This window comes from Tursiops truncatus, chromosome 7, assembly GCF_011762595.2.
Source record: "Tursiops truncatus isolate mTurTru1 chromosome 7, mTurTru1.mat.Y, whole genome shotgun sequence".
Classification (NCBI taxonomy): domain Eukaryota; kingdom Metazoa; phylum Chordata; class Mammalia; order Artiodactyla; family Delphinidae; genus Tursiops; species Tursiops truncatus.
The window spans coordinates 12,836,352-12,854,032 of NC_047040.1; the positions used below are offsets into that span (position 1 = coordinate 12,836,352).

The 17,681-nt window shown below is 41.0% G+C and overlaps 1 protein-coding gene across 1 annotated transcript in view; it reads right to left on the reverse strand.

Annotated features, from left to right (window-relative positions):
* The window catches only part of NYAP2 (neuronal tyrosine-phosphorylated phosphoinositide-3-kinase adaptor 2), a 251,838-nt gene that overhangs the window by 112,188 nt on the left and 121,969 nt on the right, over positions 1-17,681 (reverse strand). The window contains exon 3 of the mRNA XM_033859646.1: positions 719-1,813. Within this exon, the coding sequence (XP_033715537.1) occupies positions 719-1,813 (1,095 nt within the window). The remainder of the gene's footprint in view (positions 1-718; positions 1,814-17,681) is intronic.

Here is a 17,681-nt window from a genome sequence, read left to right on the forward strand (position 1 = left end):
AGCAAAGGCTTTCTAATACAGATTTGCTCAAGCAGGCTCTTAATACAAGATAATTTTAACACTTAACCAATTCCATGTTTGAATGTATAATTTCCCCCCCAAATCGAGACATGTACCTAAAAATTTTATAGTGATCTGTTTTCTTTGTTAGATTTCCCACAGCCCCTGAAGAATTTAGATCTTACACTTTATTTTAAATTTAAAACTGATTCTTTTTAATATGTTATATTGTGCAGACCATCACTTTTCGTCCTCTCAGAATGCATTATCTCCTATTTTTTTTTTTGGTGTCTTAAAAGTATGACGCAAATCTATTACTTTACAATTCTAGAAGGCAGAAGTCTGAAATGGGTTTCACTTGCCTAAAATGAAGCCTGTAGGCCGGGCTGCCATTCCTTCTGAAGGCTCTAGGGGAGCATCTGTTCCCTTGACTATTCAATCTTCTAGAGGTTTCCTGATTTCTTGGCTCATGGCCCCCTCCTCCATCTTCAAAACCCGGAGGGGCAGCATCTTCATCTCTCTGACTCAGACTGCCCTGCCTCTGTCTTTCACTTTTAAGGACCCATGAGAACGCACTGTTTCCTTGGATATGGCAAAAGCAAAATCACACATCTTCGGATTTCAGCTCAAAGGACCAAATATCACTACTACGTGCCTTATCTGTACATCATGGGGTTCACTGCCCTCAAGTCACAAACGAAAGCGTCTGTGCACTTACTTTCTGCAGGTTCTTTAGGGCGGCGGCCGCTGGACGACTTCCTCAGCAGGCTGCGTCCCGAGGTAAAGAGGCTGGTTAGTTCCTCCAAAGGACTCGTGGGTGTTCTGCACCGGGAACCGCTCGGAGCCGACCCGTAGGTATTGACCGAGGCATTGACCATCTTGCTCCCATCTTGCGACACCGGTCTGGGGGTCAAATGAGGCACTGATGGAGAGCTCCTGGAGAGGCTGCCTGAATGCACGGCATCGTAGGGCGGGGGCCTTTTGAGGCTGAGCGGGGTCAGGGACCTGCCCATGCTAACGGGTGACGGAGAGGCGGAGTGACTTTTGGGGTAGCCGTGGGGAGACTGCGTTCGGTATAGAGTGGAAGGCGGGGGAGGGGACGAGGAGAGAACCGAGGCAGCAGGAACGGGTCCCAGGGCTCCGGCCTGGTCTTTCTCCAGTTTAGGGTGGCCGGAGGCCTGGGACGGCAAGGAGGATGGTGACGCCCCGGCTTGCTGTTTCATATAAGACACGTTTTCCAACACAGGAAGCTTTGTGACCTCCAGGGGGGTGAGCGGAGACTCATCAGAGTTGGGGGAGCACTGCACAGGGGCCGGGGGGAACACCAGCAGCGGGGGTCTATGAGAAAGCAGGTTGGGAAAGGGCGGAGGAATGTCACAGAGCAAACCCTTCGGGGTACATGGCACTGAGGACTTGGCCGAGTCCAAGTCAGGCACCGTGGGAGTAGCACACTGCGAAGAACAACTGTGATGGTCGAGGTCACACTTTGAGTCTTGGCCTAAGTCGTCAAAAATGGGGTATTTCATTTCTTCGTAGACAGCCTCACTCTGGTCGTCGTCGTCTTTCCGGAAGTCTCTGAGAATGTTCCCCACCATCTCAATATACACGGGTTCCTCCTCCTCGGGGCCCCCTGAGGGGCTGCTGACCTGGGAGAGGGAGGGGTCCCGAGGGAGTGAGGTCCTCCGGGGCACGTGCTTCTTGACATACGTTTCGTCAAAAGAAGTGCTGAGCTGAGTGTTTGGATTCCGTTTTGGTTTTGGAGGAGGAATCTTCTTTGAATATTCATCACTGTGGGGTCTCGGCTTGGCTGGCACTAAAAGAAGAAGGAGAAAAAAGAAAACATAAAACAGATGAGTACAATAGGAAAGCTTTCAAATATGGCTTTCAGGTGGATTTACTGCTCTAAACATTGGAGGGGAGGGGTAATGCCACGTTTCAAGCTGGAGACGTAGACTACAAAGCCAACAAAAGTCAAACATTTCCATATTCAGAAAAATATGATGCAAGAACAGTAGTAATATGTATCTTCAAACTAATATAAATAATCCAACACGGATAAATGCATTAAGACCAGGACTTACTCATCCCTCTGTCTTAGAATTCCCAAATAGAAACTTCAGATGACACAATTGCATAAAAACAATCACACATTTCACAAAAATCAACTTCTAAGAATTCAGCAACAAAGAAACTTAGGGGAAAAAATCTAGAGTTTCTATGAGTACAAATGGTTACAAAAATACCATGGGGACTGAGCCCTTTAAATGATGTGGCTATTACACATGATCACATCTTGCTTTTATTTGGGGTAAAAATGTTCCAGCCTGCTAGACTTAATCTCTGTCTTGGTTCAGATAAATAACTTTTATACAGATGGGTCTGATTCTTCAGGGGAAATTGATGTGAACATTTTATGAGGCTAGACAAGTTAATCTCCAAATCTCCAGGTATTGTTGATTATGGTGTATTTGTTTTAGTTCATAAGATCTCTTATGATATCCCAAATGCTGTCTTGGAATGAATTTATTGCCCTGACACATCAGAACCCCCTAGAGAGTTTTACAAGAGAATAATAATCCAGAGAATGATGTGTAAGCTGCAAGAATAACTTCTGGAAACTCACAACAGATATGCATACAAGTACACCCCACAGCCCCCCTTGTAATGGAACATAAACTTCTGACTCCATCTAGTAGGTTGGAACAGGCTGGCAATGTGTCTGTGACTGCAATCAATTGTTTAGCATGCAGGGAAAGTACTGGAGCCTTGATATTATCTCATTGTGCTGATATATGATTACAATGATTATCATTTTTATGCAATGTGGCAGAATGTAGTTGCTTGTGGTAAGTGGTAGCGTATAATGTAAGTTGACGGTATAGCTTATAGGTGTACACCTATGAGAAAAGAACAGGCTTCTCTATAATTTGCAGCTTGAAGGGAGGGGAGGTCTCAAGGCACAAACCAGGAAACACCCCAAATTTTCTGGGTTTTTTTTCAACTAGCGAAACTTATGACATAGCTTTTCTAAAACTTACTATTGGAGAAGCAAGTGCTTAGAGATTAGTTAGGTGGCTGCTTTACGCATCAATCATGCCTTCAGAGAAAGAGAACCCATCAAATATTCTAGCAGTGGCTATATCTTTTGCTTCTCTAGGTCATTCCTGCTTTCAAATATTCTACTCCATTGTACCCATGGTGATGGTTTCTCTCACTACAATCAAGCAGCTTGTTGAAGGGAAGTTTCTTAATGTATGTCGACTTTTCCTTAACTTACAATAGGAAAAAACTAGATGCCATTTTACAGGGGGACGATACAGCAGTAGAGCCTTTTAGTGTCAAAAGGGAAAAGCCTAGGGACATAATGGAATGAAAACTATCCAGATAATTCTTTAGGCAGGACCCAAAGTGACCAATAGCTCTTCTCTATATCTGCTACCGGTCATACATTTTTATTGGTTTTGAAACCTACCATGCATGTTAATTTTCATATGATTCAAATAGATCATCAGACTACATACAAAAACTGGAGCCCAAATAAAGTAAACCCATAAATTAATGAGTGAGATTGACTTAGAACTGGAGGGACTTTGAAAGAGCCAGGACTTAGAACAAAAGTCCATCCAGATTACTCTTCTGAAGCTTGTTTCCTGCCATGCTCCACCTCGGTGTGTCATCCTAGGCTAAGTAACTCACACTCTAGGAATATCTGCCACTGACTATTCAGTTCTAGGAGTTGGATGGTGTGAGAAGTAGCAAGGTGTTCTGTAAATGGAGAGTTAACCAAAAGCTAGGAATGAATGTGTGTCCATGAGATGGATAACTTCATTATATGCTTAAAGTCATACTTAGAATAAGATTTTCATTTTTCTCTGGTTCCTAAATTATAATTCACTGCCGTTTTCTTTGACCCTTCCCTAAACATAGACTTGGGTTGTTGTACGGACAGAAATAACAGGACAGGCAGAGCCCAAGCCTAGGTAGAAACACTGCCTTGAGGGAAGACCATAACCCAGGATTCCCGGGAAGCTAGAGATCAGTGGTAGAGCTGAGAGTGACATGATATTCAGGGAAGCAGCAGCCTCTTCCCTGGAACCAACATCCCTCTTCCCACATAGATTGGAAGGTGGCCTTTGGAATAGGCAAGACCAATGTCTGGGTTGCGCTCAGAATATGCAACTTTGTTTGCCAAAAGATCAGAAAAAAATGAAATAAAGACCCGCCATATCTATGAAATGTGGAAGAAAGAAAAAGGTTCTATTCTAGAACACAACATAGTTAGAATTAAGGTAACTATTCATTATGAAGAAATTGTGATAATTTATTTGAACTGTTAGGACAACTTCAGTACCAAACCAAGTACAGGTATTATCTGACGAGTGGGATTAAGTATAATATGTGACTCTTATGATGACTCTGAGGTAATCGAAATTGACAGTTGCTATGGACTGAACTGTGTCCCCTCCACAAATTCATATGTTGAAGTCCTAACCCCCAATGTGATGTTATTTGGAGGTAGATCCTTTGAGAGATAATTGGGTCATGAGGTCACGAGCGCTGGGTCCTCATGATGGATGAGATTAGTGCCCTTATAAGAGGAGTCACTGGGGTATCTTCGTTGTCTTATTCTCTCCACCATGTGAGGACATAGTGAGAAGGTTGCCATCTGCAAGGCAGTAACAGAATTCTCCCCAGAAACTGACTATGTTGGCACCTTGATCTTGGACTTCTGGCCTCAAGAACTATGAGAAAATATATGTCTGTTGTTTAAGCCACCCAGTCTGTGGAATTTTGTTATGTCAGCTTGAGATGACATAGACAAGAGAATACTGATTGAGCCCTATGTAAAGATCCTATAAAGCTAACTCCTGAGCACCCACTTTTTCATCCTCTGGCACTGTAATACTTTAATAAGCTTTGCTACTTGAAGAATTAATTTAACTCTTTCCCAGTCTTTTCAATGTAACCAGCACCTTCTCTTGCCCGGTACCTCCTCACCCCTGAAGCCACATCACAGAAAGCATATTACAGGTGAATACAGAGATGCTGATCCCAGGTACACCCAGGAGCATCCTTCCACCACACTGCCTGTTATTCTGATTCTTCTTAATCTCATGCTCCAACTTCTGATTCGTGCCAAGGCACGTGCCATATTATTTAATTAGACCCATTTTCTAGATGCTCTTTGTTTTCTGTAGTTGTTTGCTTTGGCATATAGACTCCCTGCTCCACTAGGTTTTGTATGTTCTGCTGCCCACCATCAGAAGCAGTTCTCCAGCCAACCTTGCCCAGCAAATCCTTCATTATCTGGGCAAGCTTCTTCCCTCTCCCCTTCCCTGTGTGGTGAAAAGAGCCTAATGCAGGCAGATTCATATAATTCAAACACATTTTGTTTCCTGCTCCTCTTCCTTTGTATGAATCCAAATTTAAAATGAGAGAAATGAGGATTATTTAGTGAGTAAAGCAATAAGTAAATTACAGCCAATCGGGATGAATAAACAGATTCATTCCTTCAGTATTGGGAGACTTTTCTTCCAGGCAATGTCTGGTTCCCATTCCACATCCTCCTTGCAATCTCATGGCTCTCTCCGAAAAGTCAGAGGAGGGAATAATTTCATCGCTAATGAAATGATTTTTCTCTGCATTTGCGACATCATCTGGTTTCACCTTATTCCATGTATTGAGTAAATAAGAAATTTTGTTTCAACTGTCATATCTGCTTTGTTTGTTTTTTGTTTATCCAAATAAGAAAAAGTCTGAAATTTTTAGCAACTTTGCCTCATGATTTATTCTAGTTTAACATCACCCTGGGGAATTAAAAATTAAGGGAAAACTCATGTTTCAAAAGTTATTTCTTTAGAAGGTGCTTAAATATAGTCTTGATCTACATATATAGGTGCTGAACTACTGCTAATAAAAGACAATAAAAATTGCATTGCAAATTTCAACACTTAACCAAATTCAACCACAATAAAAAGGTGATTTTTATTGCTCTTAAATGAATTTTAAATCATTACTAATAAGTCCAAAGATAGAAGCAATAATCCCTGTTCAGCTCCAGAACACAAATTTCATGCTTAAAATAGTATAATGACAGTAGCATTGAATAAGCAGAAAGTGACATTTTTGAAATGAAATATCTGAGCACAAAGGTAATGCATGGCTTTCAGTCATGCCCAGATGATCTGTCTTTCAGAGTTAATTTTGGAAATCTGTCATGTCCCTTGTCAAGCTATCCTTCTGAAATAATATTTTCCTTACTAAAAAAAAAAAGTGTACTGTAAAACCAGGCTTTGGTGTCTGTGAATATTCTTGACCCAAGAAGTGAAAAAAGAGACGACATCACAGGTGGGTATTTCCCCTGATGGAAAGTCTCTTTGGTCACAGACTCCCAGAAGTTGAAGGACTCTTAGAGATTATCCAACCCAAACTCCATATATCACTGATGAAGAAATATAAATGCCTTATCAACTACTTTAAAAAAACCTCATAATGTCAATTCAATCTTTTATAACTTTTAAAACAAAGGAAAGAAATAAGGGGGGAAAGCTCTGTAATTCATTATTTTGTATATGGCATAAAGTATCCTTTTAAAAGGTCTTCTCACCCATGCTTACAGTGGTATTATTGCATGGCCTGGTTATAGAGGTATACTTAAAGAGCTCTGGTTATAGAGATATATTTAAATATGTAATTCAAACTGGGAGATTAGAGTCCAGTGAACAGAAGTAACGGCCACACTCTGTGATACTGAACTGGCTGATTCTAGAAGGTGAGAGGCACATTGCCCACTTTCAGCAGAACTGTGCTCACAATAACTCTCTTTTCACAACTCACAATTCCAGAGGTTTGAGCAGTATTTTTATTTTCAGTCACAAGCCCCATAATGCCATCCACAAAATTGTTCTTTTCTTATTTTATTTTAGTTTTTAAATTAAGGTGTCTGTAAAGGGATGGGAGTTACAAATACCCTTGGTCTGCTTACAGTGGGACCAAGAAAGTGTGATAATGTGCAAAAAGGATCAGATTTGGAATTGTAGTATCTGTGCTGTAATACCATCCTGGATCTGCCAGCAATGAAAACACAGAATTCAGATCAAAGTGTGGATGGAAACAGTGTAAGACATGGGGCTGGATCAACACTGTGGTCTTAAAGTTGAGTGGAAATGAAAAAGCCTTAGCTTAAATTAGATACAGGGCATTTCTTATGAACAAGAAAAGATGACTCAAAGGACAGACTTAAGCACTGAGAGAGCAAAACTAAGAACCACAGAGAACCAAAACTGGGGGAAGCTTGGCCCTAATCAATAAATTCTGCTCCCGAATAGGGAGAACTGGGCACACGTGCACAACTGGATTTCCGAATTGGTATAAACCAGTGACTTCTGTGTGACTCCCCTCTCTCAAGCTCCTATTTTTTTTTTTTTTTTTTTTTGCAGTACTCAGGCCTCTCACTGCTGTGGCCTCTCCTGTTGCGAAGCACAGGCTCCGGACGCGCAGGCTCAGCGGCCATGGCTCACGGGCCCAGCCACTCCGTGGCATGTGGGATCTTCCTGAACTGGGGCACGAACCTGTGTCCTCTGCATCGGCAGGCGGACTCTCAACCACTGCGCCACCAGGGAAGCCCGCTCCTACTTCTCTGAACAAGACCGTACCCTGCAGTTTTCCTGCTCCTGACCTGCCAGTCTATGTCAGGTTTTGTAGGGCAGATAAATTGTACTTTTAGTTCAAAGACCTTTGCATATGAGGAATTTCACTCAACGTGCCACATGGGCATGATTTAGATGATGAAGTCCTGGATTTCAAGCTGATGGTGTAATGCAATGAAACTTTTGGGCAATATTTGCCCACTGGAAATATTGGGACTTGAAGGCAAGTTGTGATAGACAGTCTTCCAAGGGAGCCACCCTTAATTCCTTCCTTCCTTCCTTGTGTGTTTTCCACCTTTCAATAGGTGGTCTATGTCCCTCTCCTCAAATCAGGGCAGGCCTTGTGACTTACCTTGACCAACAGAATGTGGTGGAAGTGATATTCTGAGTCTTGAATTTAAGAGAACCGACAGCTTTCACTTCCTCTATCTGAAAAGCCAATTGCCATGTAAAACCTCTTAGACCAAAAAGCTATGAAAAAACTCAACCTAGTTTTGCAAAGAGGCCACACGGAGGAGAAAGACAGCCCAGGAATGTGAGTAAAGCCTTGTTGGACCTTCTAACCCATCCCGCCTGCCAGCTGAACACAGCCAAATGAGAGACCCCCAACCAATGACACATAGAGTAGAAGAACTACCTATACAAGCCAACTCAACTCACCAAACAATAAGTAATAAATTGTTACTGCTTTAAGCCATAGCATTTTGGGTCAGTTTATTGCACAGCATAGATAACTAAAAAAAAAAAATCCTAAAATTAATTTCCTGTTTTATGTAGCTATCTCATAGAAAATGCTATTGTTATTTTCACGGAACTAGGGTACAGTGTGCACCCTGAGGAAACAGAAAGCATCCTACCAGAATAGGGAAATTAAAGAAGTAAGTTTGCCTTCTGAGTATTACAAAATCACCACAGGATGATTCAGAGAAGAGATATAAAAAGAGATTACATACTTTCTGGTCAAAAAGACTGGATTGAAATCAGAGGGAAGGTATTAACATATGTAAAGGAAGAACAAACAGAGGGGATCTTTTTAGCCACAAGGATTATAAAACCAGGAAACTCACAGAGCAAAAGATGGTGGACACTCACAGCAATGCCCAGGGGATCTGGTCCTCTGTTATATACCTGTGTGGGGATGGCCCCAGCACACTGATAGAAACTAAAGCTTTGACCTATATGATTCTTACGAGTCATTCCTTCTCTAACTTCAGTTTCATCAAGAAACTTTTTAATAAGAGTGATTTCCAAAATATTACGCATATATTTCACATTAGAAACCAGCAAGGTGGAATTCGGGTTTCATACACTGCTATGGTCTGAATGTTTGTGTCCTCCCCACCCCCAAATTCATATAATGGAATCTTAACATTCAATGTCATGGTGTTAGAAGGTGGGCCTTTGGGAGGTAATTAGTTCATGAGTGTGGAGCCCTCATGAAGGAGAATAATGGCCCTATGAAAGAGACCCTACAGAGCTCCCCAGCACCTTCTGCTATGTGAGGACATTGAAGAAGTCAGCAGTCTGCCGCCTGGAACCTGACCAGAACATGACCATGCTGGCACCCTGGTCAGGTACTTCCAGCCTCCAGAACTGTGAAAAAATCATTTCTGTTGTTTATAGGTCTGTGGTGTTTTGTTATAGCAGCCTAAAGAGAGACATGCATCCATCTCTTTTGAGCTTGGCTACTTTGACATCTTGGTTATTCTAGACATCTAAGGATGGAGTTTCTGAGCTTATAGATTAAAAGCCAATACTTTACCAGGGAAAATTCACCACAATAACACCATTGCATGGGAATCTGTCCAGACAGGCAGCCAGAATTCCTAAAGAGACATGACTCTATTTATAAAGTTGATCACAAATATCCAATTTGATATTTCCATCCCAGGGAAATGATCTTGTTTCCCAGTCTCCCCCTGCTCTAGTCATGGGATGCCCTTTAGACATAGCTCACTTGGAAAGAACAGAGAGTGGCTGTATTGCGGGCCTTTCCTTGGCTACGCTACTGCAGCCTCTCAGACTCCACCTGCCATTCCAAACTTTACACAAGTTGAGAAGGAATAGAGAAAAGAACTGGAGGAAACGTATCCATCAGGGAGAAAGACCATCCTGCAGAGATGATCTCCATCAGACAGGATGCTAAACTATTAGATTCCACAACTGACAAAAACTCTTTTCTTGATAAAACAGTAGTTGGGCTCTTGAACCTTCCTCTAGGCCTATTTATGCACTTCCCTGTAGAACCCACTATTTGTAATAATCCTGCCAAAGCCAGTTTACCCAGAAACCCACACCCTCAATATCTGATCACCCTTGATATCTGATTGGGTTCTGCATCCTCCACCATACTCCCAGTGATGTCTGACCATCCTGGCCTGTCTTCAGCAAGAATCCTCTTAGGTCAGTTTAGCCAGAAATCCCCCCTTACCCTTGTGTTTCCTCTTAGTAATTTTCCATCCGATGACTCCCACCCTGCTTCCTAGCTCTAATAATTCCCACTTGCCCCGTAATGTATTTGGAATTGACCTCAGTTCTATACTGAGGTCCTTTTCCCCTATTGCAATAGTCCTAAATAAAATCTAGTTTTACCATTTACTGTCCAGCTCTGGCTTTTGTTTGTCACCCCTGAGTTATACATGGCTGGTTTCTTCCTAGTACTCAGATCTCAGCAAAAAAAAAAAAAAAAAAAAAAAAATCACTTCTTCAGAGAAGTCTTCCATGACCATCCAATCAGTACTTAATCACACGGGATATTTCTCTTGTTTGTTTCTCAGTTGGTTTATTATGTAAGCATAATGACTTAAATTTTTCAATTCTCTTTCTCATACATTCCTTCAGATATTCATCCTTCTTCCCTCCATTTTCAATGTGTTTTAATGAAAGTTGATCTCCTTAGAGTGTTTAGGTGTACTTAATCTTAAAGACTAGTCTTATTTTAAAAAACAACCTAAATAAAACTCTATGTCTACATTACTACAGGTTCCCCAAGCCAAAAACTCTCTTGGTTTTATCTATGCATACCAATCACCTCCACATAGTGGCCAATCAAACGATACTTAGGAAGGCCAGGTCAGAGAAAGTAATACATATATTTAAAACTTAGGCATAGCTGAGTTATTAAACCACTGGTTATAACTCTTTATCCCTTTGCTCAAATATTTTGAAGCCAAAGAGAAAGGAAGAGAAAGGAAGTAAGCAAGTAAGTTAATTTCCTGAGTCCTGAACGAAAAAAATGTGATAACAAAAAAGTAGCCATGGAAAATGCGTGATCCTGAGAACCCAATAGAAGCTCAGTTAATTTAGATTCAACCCAGGAGGATACAATGTTAAAGAAAACTAAGTTGGGAGAAAAATCCGATGAACGGTTGGAACATTTTCCCCTGTCCGTTGGGCAGTCAACTTTGTGGAAGTCAAATCCCTGCAGTTCCATAGATACAGTTTACTGAGGATTATCCTTTGTAAATCTGTTCTGGTTGAGACAGGAAGATAGAAATGTTTGTGATCTTTTAAAGTATCTGAGATCACAGAGGAAGCAGCATGAAATTACAGAACTATAAAACATTTCATTCAAGTTCACTGAAGTTGTGTTGATGTGTTCTAACATCTGTAATGAAAATATAGGAGGAAGAGGAAGAAGAAGGGGGAGTAGGAAGAGGAGGAAAAAGAGAAGAAGAAGGAGGAGAATAAGAATAGTTACCCTGTATCAAATGCATTTTTTGGTATCAGGCAACGTGTTTTGGGGAGACTATTTTATTTAATACCTACAACATCCCTAGGAGGTAAATGCTATAATAAACCCTGTTTTATGGGCACTGAGATTACATTATAGAGAAATTAAATTACTTGCCCAAGTGGTAGAAACTGGCTTTGAACCCAGGTGATCTGACTCTAGTTGCCATACAGTCAAAGAATAATTTGCCTTTATAGATGATGATGCATTCTTGTTTTACAAATATATAGTTAAGGGGGTTTTAAACATTTTTAAAAAAAACAGTACCAATACTCTTTCATGAATCCGATTAGCCTGAACTCCAATTCCAATTTAGTAGTTGTATAACCTTGGGAAAGTCAACTCTAACCTTTGTAAGCCTTGTTGAACTCAACTGTTAAGTGACTGTAATGATGCATGTTTGCAGGATGTTGTGAGGGTTTAAAAAGACACTGACCTGAAGTGTTTGGCATACTGCCTGGGCCATAGGAAGGGCTTAAAAAGTAAAGCCAATATCATTATCAATTATTATCAGTATTCATTAAAAATCTCTCTACGTTGGAAGATATGTAATGAGAGCGTACGCTTTCACGCATACTTCACATTTATTTAGCACTGAGCTATCAAAATTAATGGTGCCAGTGCCCACGAGCCTACCAGTTCTGGGAAACTGTAAAATGAGTGATTGCCTAAATAAATATAGATTTTATGTTCATTGAACTATGAGATCAATATTTCAGTTTCCTTTGGTATTAGGGTTATATCTTATGTATAGCCACGTAATAGAAGTGAATTTATTTTGGAAGATGTAATCCTTCCTTTAGAGATATATAGGCTTTGGAATTTTCTGGACATTATCATTTCGGTGTTGGCACTCTTAGCTTCTTTTCATCTTAACTTTTTTAAAGATGTTTTTTCTTGAGTGAGTTTTAATTTAAAAATGCAATTAAACTCAAAGCAAAAGAGAAAATGTAGGATGGAAGTCACAGCACGTGTGTGGCAATGCAGAAAATTCAACAGATTAACACTTTTTATTCAAACTCTCCTTTTTCCAAACCACAGATATACCCTTTAGGTTTTGCAAAATGACATTAGGAGCTGTTTTCTGTGCTTCAAATTCAAGAAGAGTGTGACTGGATTCTAAAAAAAGAGAAAGAATATTTCTAAAAGATGAGATGGCTCATCTCAAGAACATCCTATTGTTTTATGCTCTATGCATACAATGAGCATGTAGATTGTATAATATTTATGTCATTGAGTTTGGGATATTATAGATATTCCATTATCCCTGTGTAGTCTACCCTCCATTTTTGCAGACTGGGATTGGAAAAGGGAAAGGATTTCTTTTTGTTTGTGCACAATTTTTATTTAACCCTGATGACCCTATACTTCTTCTTTAGCACGTCTTTGTACAAGTTCCATATTTACCTTTCTATAAATTCAAATGAGGAAAGTGGTTCTATTTGGGACCAGATGGTATGGCCCATGCCAGAAGTTCATTGACCAGGAGGAACAGATACTGGTCATTTTTGGTTCTGAATTCTTAAGGATCACTGAAAACACAGCACAGACTGAAGCAGCATTGGACAATGGGAGAGCGTAAACATTGACTTTTGGACCTGAGGCCTCAGAAATCAGCTTTGCTCTCTTATTTCTCCTATTATTTGGCAATTCTGTTCAATCCACAGTAATTTCAGAGCTGGGGTTCCAAACAGGCAGGCCAACAGTGGGCCATGGGAAGCAGCATCCCAGAGGAGACTTTAGCCTTCCTCATCTTGGATAAATTCATGGGCTATATGTGAACCTAGCCTTTTATTACTCAGACAGTATGACGACTGCAGTTTCAGTTTTAGATTTAGGTTTGTTATCTTTTCTTTACAATAAAGTCATCAGGTTGACATGAATTCTGAACCTAAAATGTAAGAAAAGAGAGACATTATGTTTTGCCCAGTCTGTACTGTTCTCAGATTATTGTCCTCAGATTATTCCCTGTGAGTCTTTTTTCTATCTCCAAGTCACACCTTAAACATCTAACTGAAATATCAGCTTGGATTTTTTTTTTCTTTTTTTTTTTTTTTTTTTTTTTGCGGTACGTGGGCCTCTCACTGCTGTGGCCTCTCCCGTCGCGGAGCACAAGCTCCGGACGCACAAGTTCAGTGGCCATGGCTCACGGGCCCAGCCGCTCCGCGGCACGTGGGATCCTCCCGGACCGGGGCACGAACCCATGTCCCCTGCATCGGCAGGCGGACTCCCAACAACTGCGCCACCAGGGAAGCCCATCAGCTTGGATTTTAATCTACAAATTAATCTTCCACTCACAGTTGCTTTGCACAATAATAATGGGAATCTAAAGAAATGCTCTAATCCTAGTCTCAAAGTGTACTTTCAAACTCAAATTTGAATTTCTATGTGTGTGTGTACACATATACACCTATGTACGTGTGTATACAGGCACATACATATACATATGTGTATGTATACATGTATATGCGTGTATACATATATACATGCATATGTGTATAAAACATATGTAGCACATATACATTTATGAGTCTATCTATCTAGCTCTTCCCTGTACACCCAGAAATGCCCTGCTTTGTGATAATGAAAATGCTTGATCAGATCCTTTACGTATACGGTTGTAATTACTATAATCAATTAGCTCTGAACATGTCATGAACTCATTCCCCAACCCCTGCTCAAAACCTGGCAATGATGACTCATAATCATTACAATAAATAAGACCTTCCACCACGTGGCTCAAATCTCTTGCTCTAGCCATAGCTTACAGTGCTTGCCCCTTTGAGAACTCGCTGCAGCCACAATGATTCAGTGATTCAGACCAAGACAACGACTCCCGGCCAAGGACTCACTACCCCCAGAATGCCCTTCCTAGAACCTTCTCCAACCCTCGCCATCCCCTACTTCAAGTTTAAGTCTTCGTTTAATTTTCACTCAGGGAACTCTTTCCAGGAAATTCAATCTAAAAATAATCTCCCCTGGAACCCTCCTCTTTTTTGTGTCCTCATTTCTAGGTGCACGTCTACTGATTGTTTAATATTCTCCTTGTCCCCTAGATAGGAAATCATGTTTGTTTTCCTCACCTCTGAAGCCTCGGCTCCCAGCACAGTGCCTGTTTTAGAAGAGAATTAAAATTTCTGCAAAGTCACAAAGAAAAAGATGTAAACTTTCATAGTGCTCATTCATTCTAAATACTTTTTATTCATTTCACTTCAAAGATATTTTGCAATGAAGTAGATAAGCGGGTAGACCTTGTCTCATCATCAGACATCTTATCTCTGATCCATGTAGAAAGAACTAATCGTAGTATGAGAAGCAGCGAAAGCAGTCTCAATTAAAACAGGAGAAAAATGTGGTCCAAGTTTCTCCAAGCTAAGACGGTAGTTTAGGTAGAGATAAGACAACTACAAAAGAGCTCAGGGCCGGGGGGTGTGCAAGAGGGGAGATTACGTGAGGAGAAGTCAACCTTGAGCAAGGTTTGGGGTGGTGTCCTGGGTCACTCAGCAGGTACAAACTATATAGAACAAACACACAGGGTAACTGGGAACAGTGCTGCTTCTTCCATTTCCTGGACTCTGAACGCTCTCAAGTAAATTTGCTCCTACGATGCTATTCAAATAGCACAAAGACCCAAACAGGGAGGACAAACTGTTCTCAGCCAATAGGAATGTCGGTGTTACCTTGGAGATAAGGATTCTTTGCAATCAAACCCATGTCCTAAAAACCTCTGACAATCACCCTAAAGTACACAGTACTTAGAGCAGAGAATAAGAGCTTTCCAGTGGGTATGCCGGCACGCTGCTTAAAACAATAACCAAAATTCCAGAGTCACAGAGATAGCTGAGACATTGGACACATATGGTAAATGCCCTTAGAATGAGCAGGAAGCCACATGCCCTGGATTTCTCAAAATTTTCCTATGCATTTCTGTGAACAGATTCAAAGGATAAGAATTGTTTTCCTCCTTTATGTATCATTTGTCACACACCCACACAAAGCCATAGCAGAAACTGTTCTTCCCCCTCCCCACCCCGTGAATTTACCATTTAAAGGAGAAACAAAACACATATAATTTCTAAGGATTTACCAGCAAGTGAGACTCACAGCTGACAAAACAAGTAGGAAAAGCACCCGAAATCCAAATTGCTGCTCCCACTCTTTCCTGCCCCACCCTGTCTTCCAGGTCTTGCAGATTTCTGGTGAGTTTTTCATAACCCTCTAATCTTTTCACTAAGGTCCAGTTAGGTCCAGAACATTTCAGACAGGAAGCCAGACTTTAATTCTGTCTTTTGCATGGTACGTTCACTGCCATGAATTTGGTGAAAGCCTGATCCAGACACAGAGCTGAATTAAAGGAAACAGATGAAAAGATGTGGTCCCTCAGTCCAGGACCCAGATGACTGGGATCAGCAGATGATGTAATATTTCTAAATAACATAATGCATGCAACAATAGAACGATGTATGCAGGCTACTAAAAGAGAAATATTGTTTAATTGTAAAGCAATTATACTCCAATAAAGATGTTAGGGCTTCCCTGGTGGCGCAGTGGTTGAGAGTCTGCCTGCCGATGCAGGGGACATGGGTTCGTGCCCCAGTCCGGGAAGATCCCACATGCCGCGGAGCAGCTAGGCCCGTGAGCCATGGCTGCTGAGCCTGTGCATCCGGAGCCTGTGCTCCGCAACAGAAGAGGCCACAGCAGTGAGAGGCCCGTGTACCAAAAAAAAAAAAAAGATGTTAAAAAAATTTTTTGTAAATAGGAAAAAAATAAAAAACTGCTTACCACTAAAAGAAAATATATAATGATCTTTATATTGCAGCTGTCTAGGTGAACTTTTACTGAGCTCTAGCTAACACCTTCTCCCTCACCCATGACAGCATTATCACAGTAAAACACAGTTGCCTCTGTGCTTGCCTGTGTCCGCCCTGGAATGTTCACTCCATGAGAGCCCGGACTGCCTTCACTGCCTTACATACCCAGCGTCTAGCCCAGGCCCTGGGACATAGCAGGAGCTTTAAGATATGTGTTGAATGAATGATTGTAATGATTCAAAACTGGAGATGTTGTGGAGTGCTTACTCACTGTGTTTCGTAATGCCGTACATTAACCGACGCTTGTCTATCTTTCCACCTTCTTTTCCTACCCGTGTCCTTCTTGCTCACCCTGCTCCGGCCACAGTGGCCTCCTTCCTATTCCTAATTGCCAAGCACCTTCCGATCTTAGGACCTTTGTGCTCGCTCTTCCCTCTGTCTGGACTGTTCTTCCTTCAGATATCTGCAAGGTTTGCTCCATCACTTCATTTCAATTCTTCTCAAAGGGTTTTCTCTGACCTTCTTATTTATTTATTTATTACTATTTTTTTATTGGAGGAATGATTTTTATTGGCATATAGTTGATTTACAATGTTGTGTTAGTTTCTGCTGTACAGCAAAGTGAATCAGCTATACATATACACATATCCATTCTGTTAGATTCTATTCCCATTTAGGTCATTACAGAGTATTGAGTAGAGGTCTCTGTGCCACACAGTTGGTCCTTATTGGTTATCTATTCTGTATATCTGAAAGAGTCATCCCCCGCCTCTTCACCCCCCTCACCACTGCTCACTTTCTTTACATCTTCATAGTGCTTATCATTAACTACCATCATATCATTTATTTATGTCTACTTGGCTTATTGTCTGCCTCCCCACCCTGAAACATAAACTTCATGAGGGGAGGGACTGTTTGTAGGCACTGCTATATCCTCCAGGCCTGCAGAACTGCTTGTCATCTACTAGGTGCACAAGAAATATTTGTTGAATTGGTAAGTCATGAGAAGCTACAAAAAACTTGGGAAGGTACTTCTTTTGTAGCCTGTATCTCTCTCTGCCATCTCAAACTTCTACAGCACATCTTTCCATAGAAGCTGAGCTGAAATGTATAGAAAGTTTTAAAAATAATAAAAAATAAGAAAGGATATTAGAAGGGATCAAATAAAAATCAACATGGATGATAATCATTTTTCCTGGCCCTTTCTCCACAAAATCCCCTAGAGTTTTGCTGAGCCGAGTTACACATGGAAAATTCTGAACACATCACAAGTCTCCTTCCAGTCCCTGCTTGCAAGAGCTTCTGTCCCAATTGAACAATTACACCCTCTAAAAATATGCCCAATCATCTGGCTATGAATGTAATATTTTATTGGTAGGAAAGATACCACTAATTACCCAGATCCTATCCAAATTTTGCTACGACTGTGGCCTTTTGAAAGGAACCAGGCAGTTTTGGTGGGCAATTCAGCATCCTGTATCGAAAGCC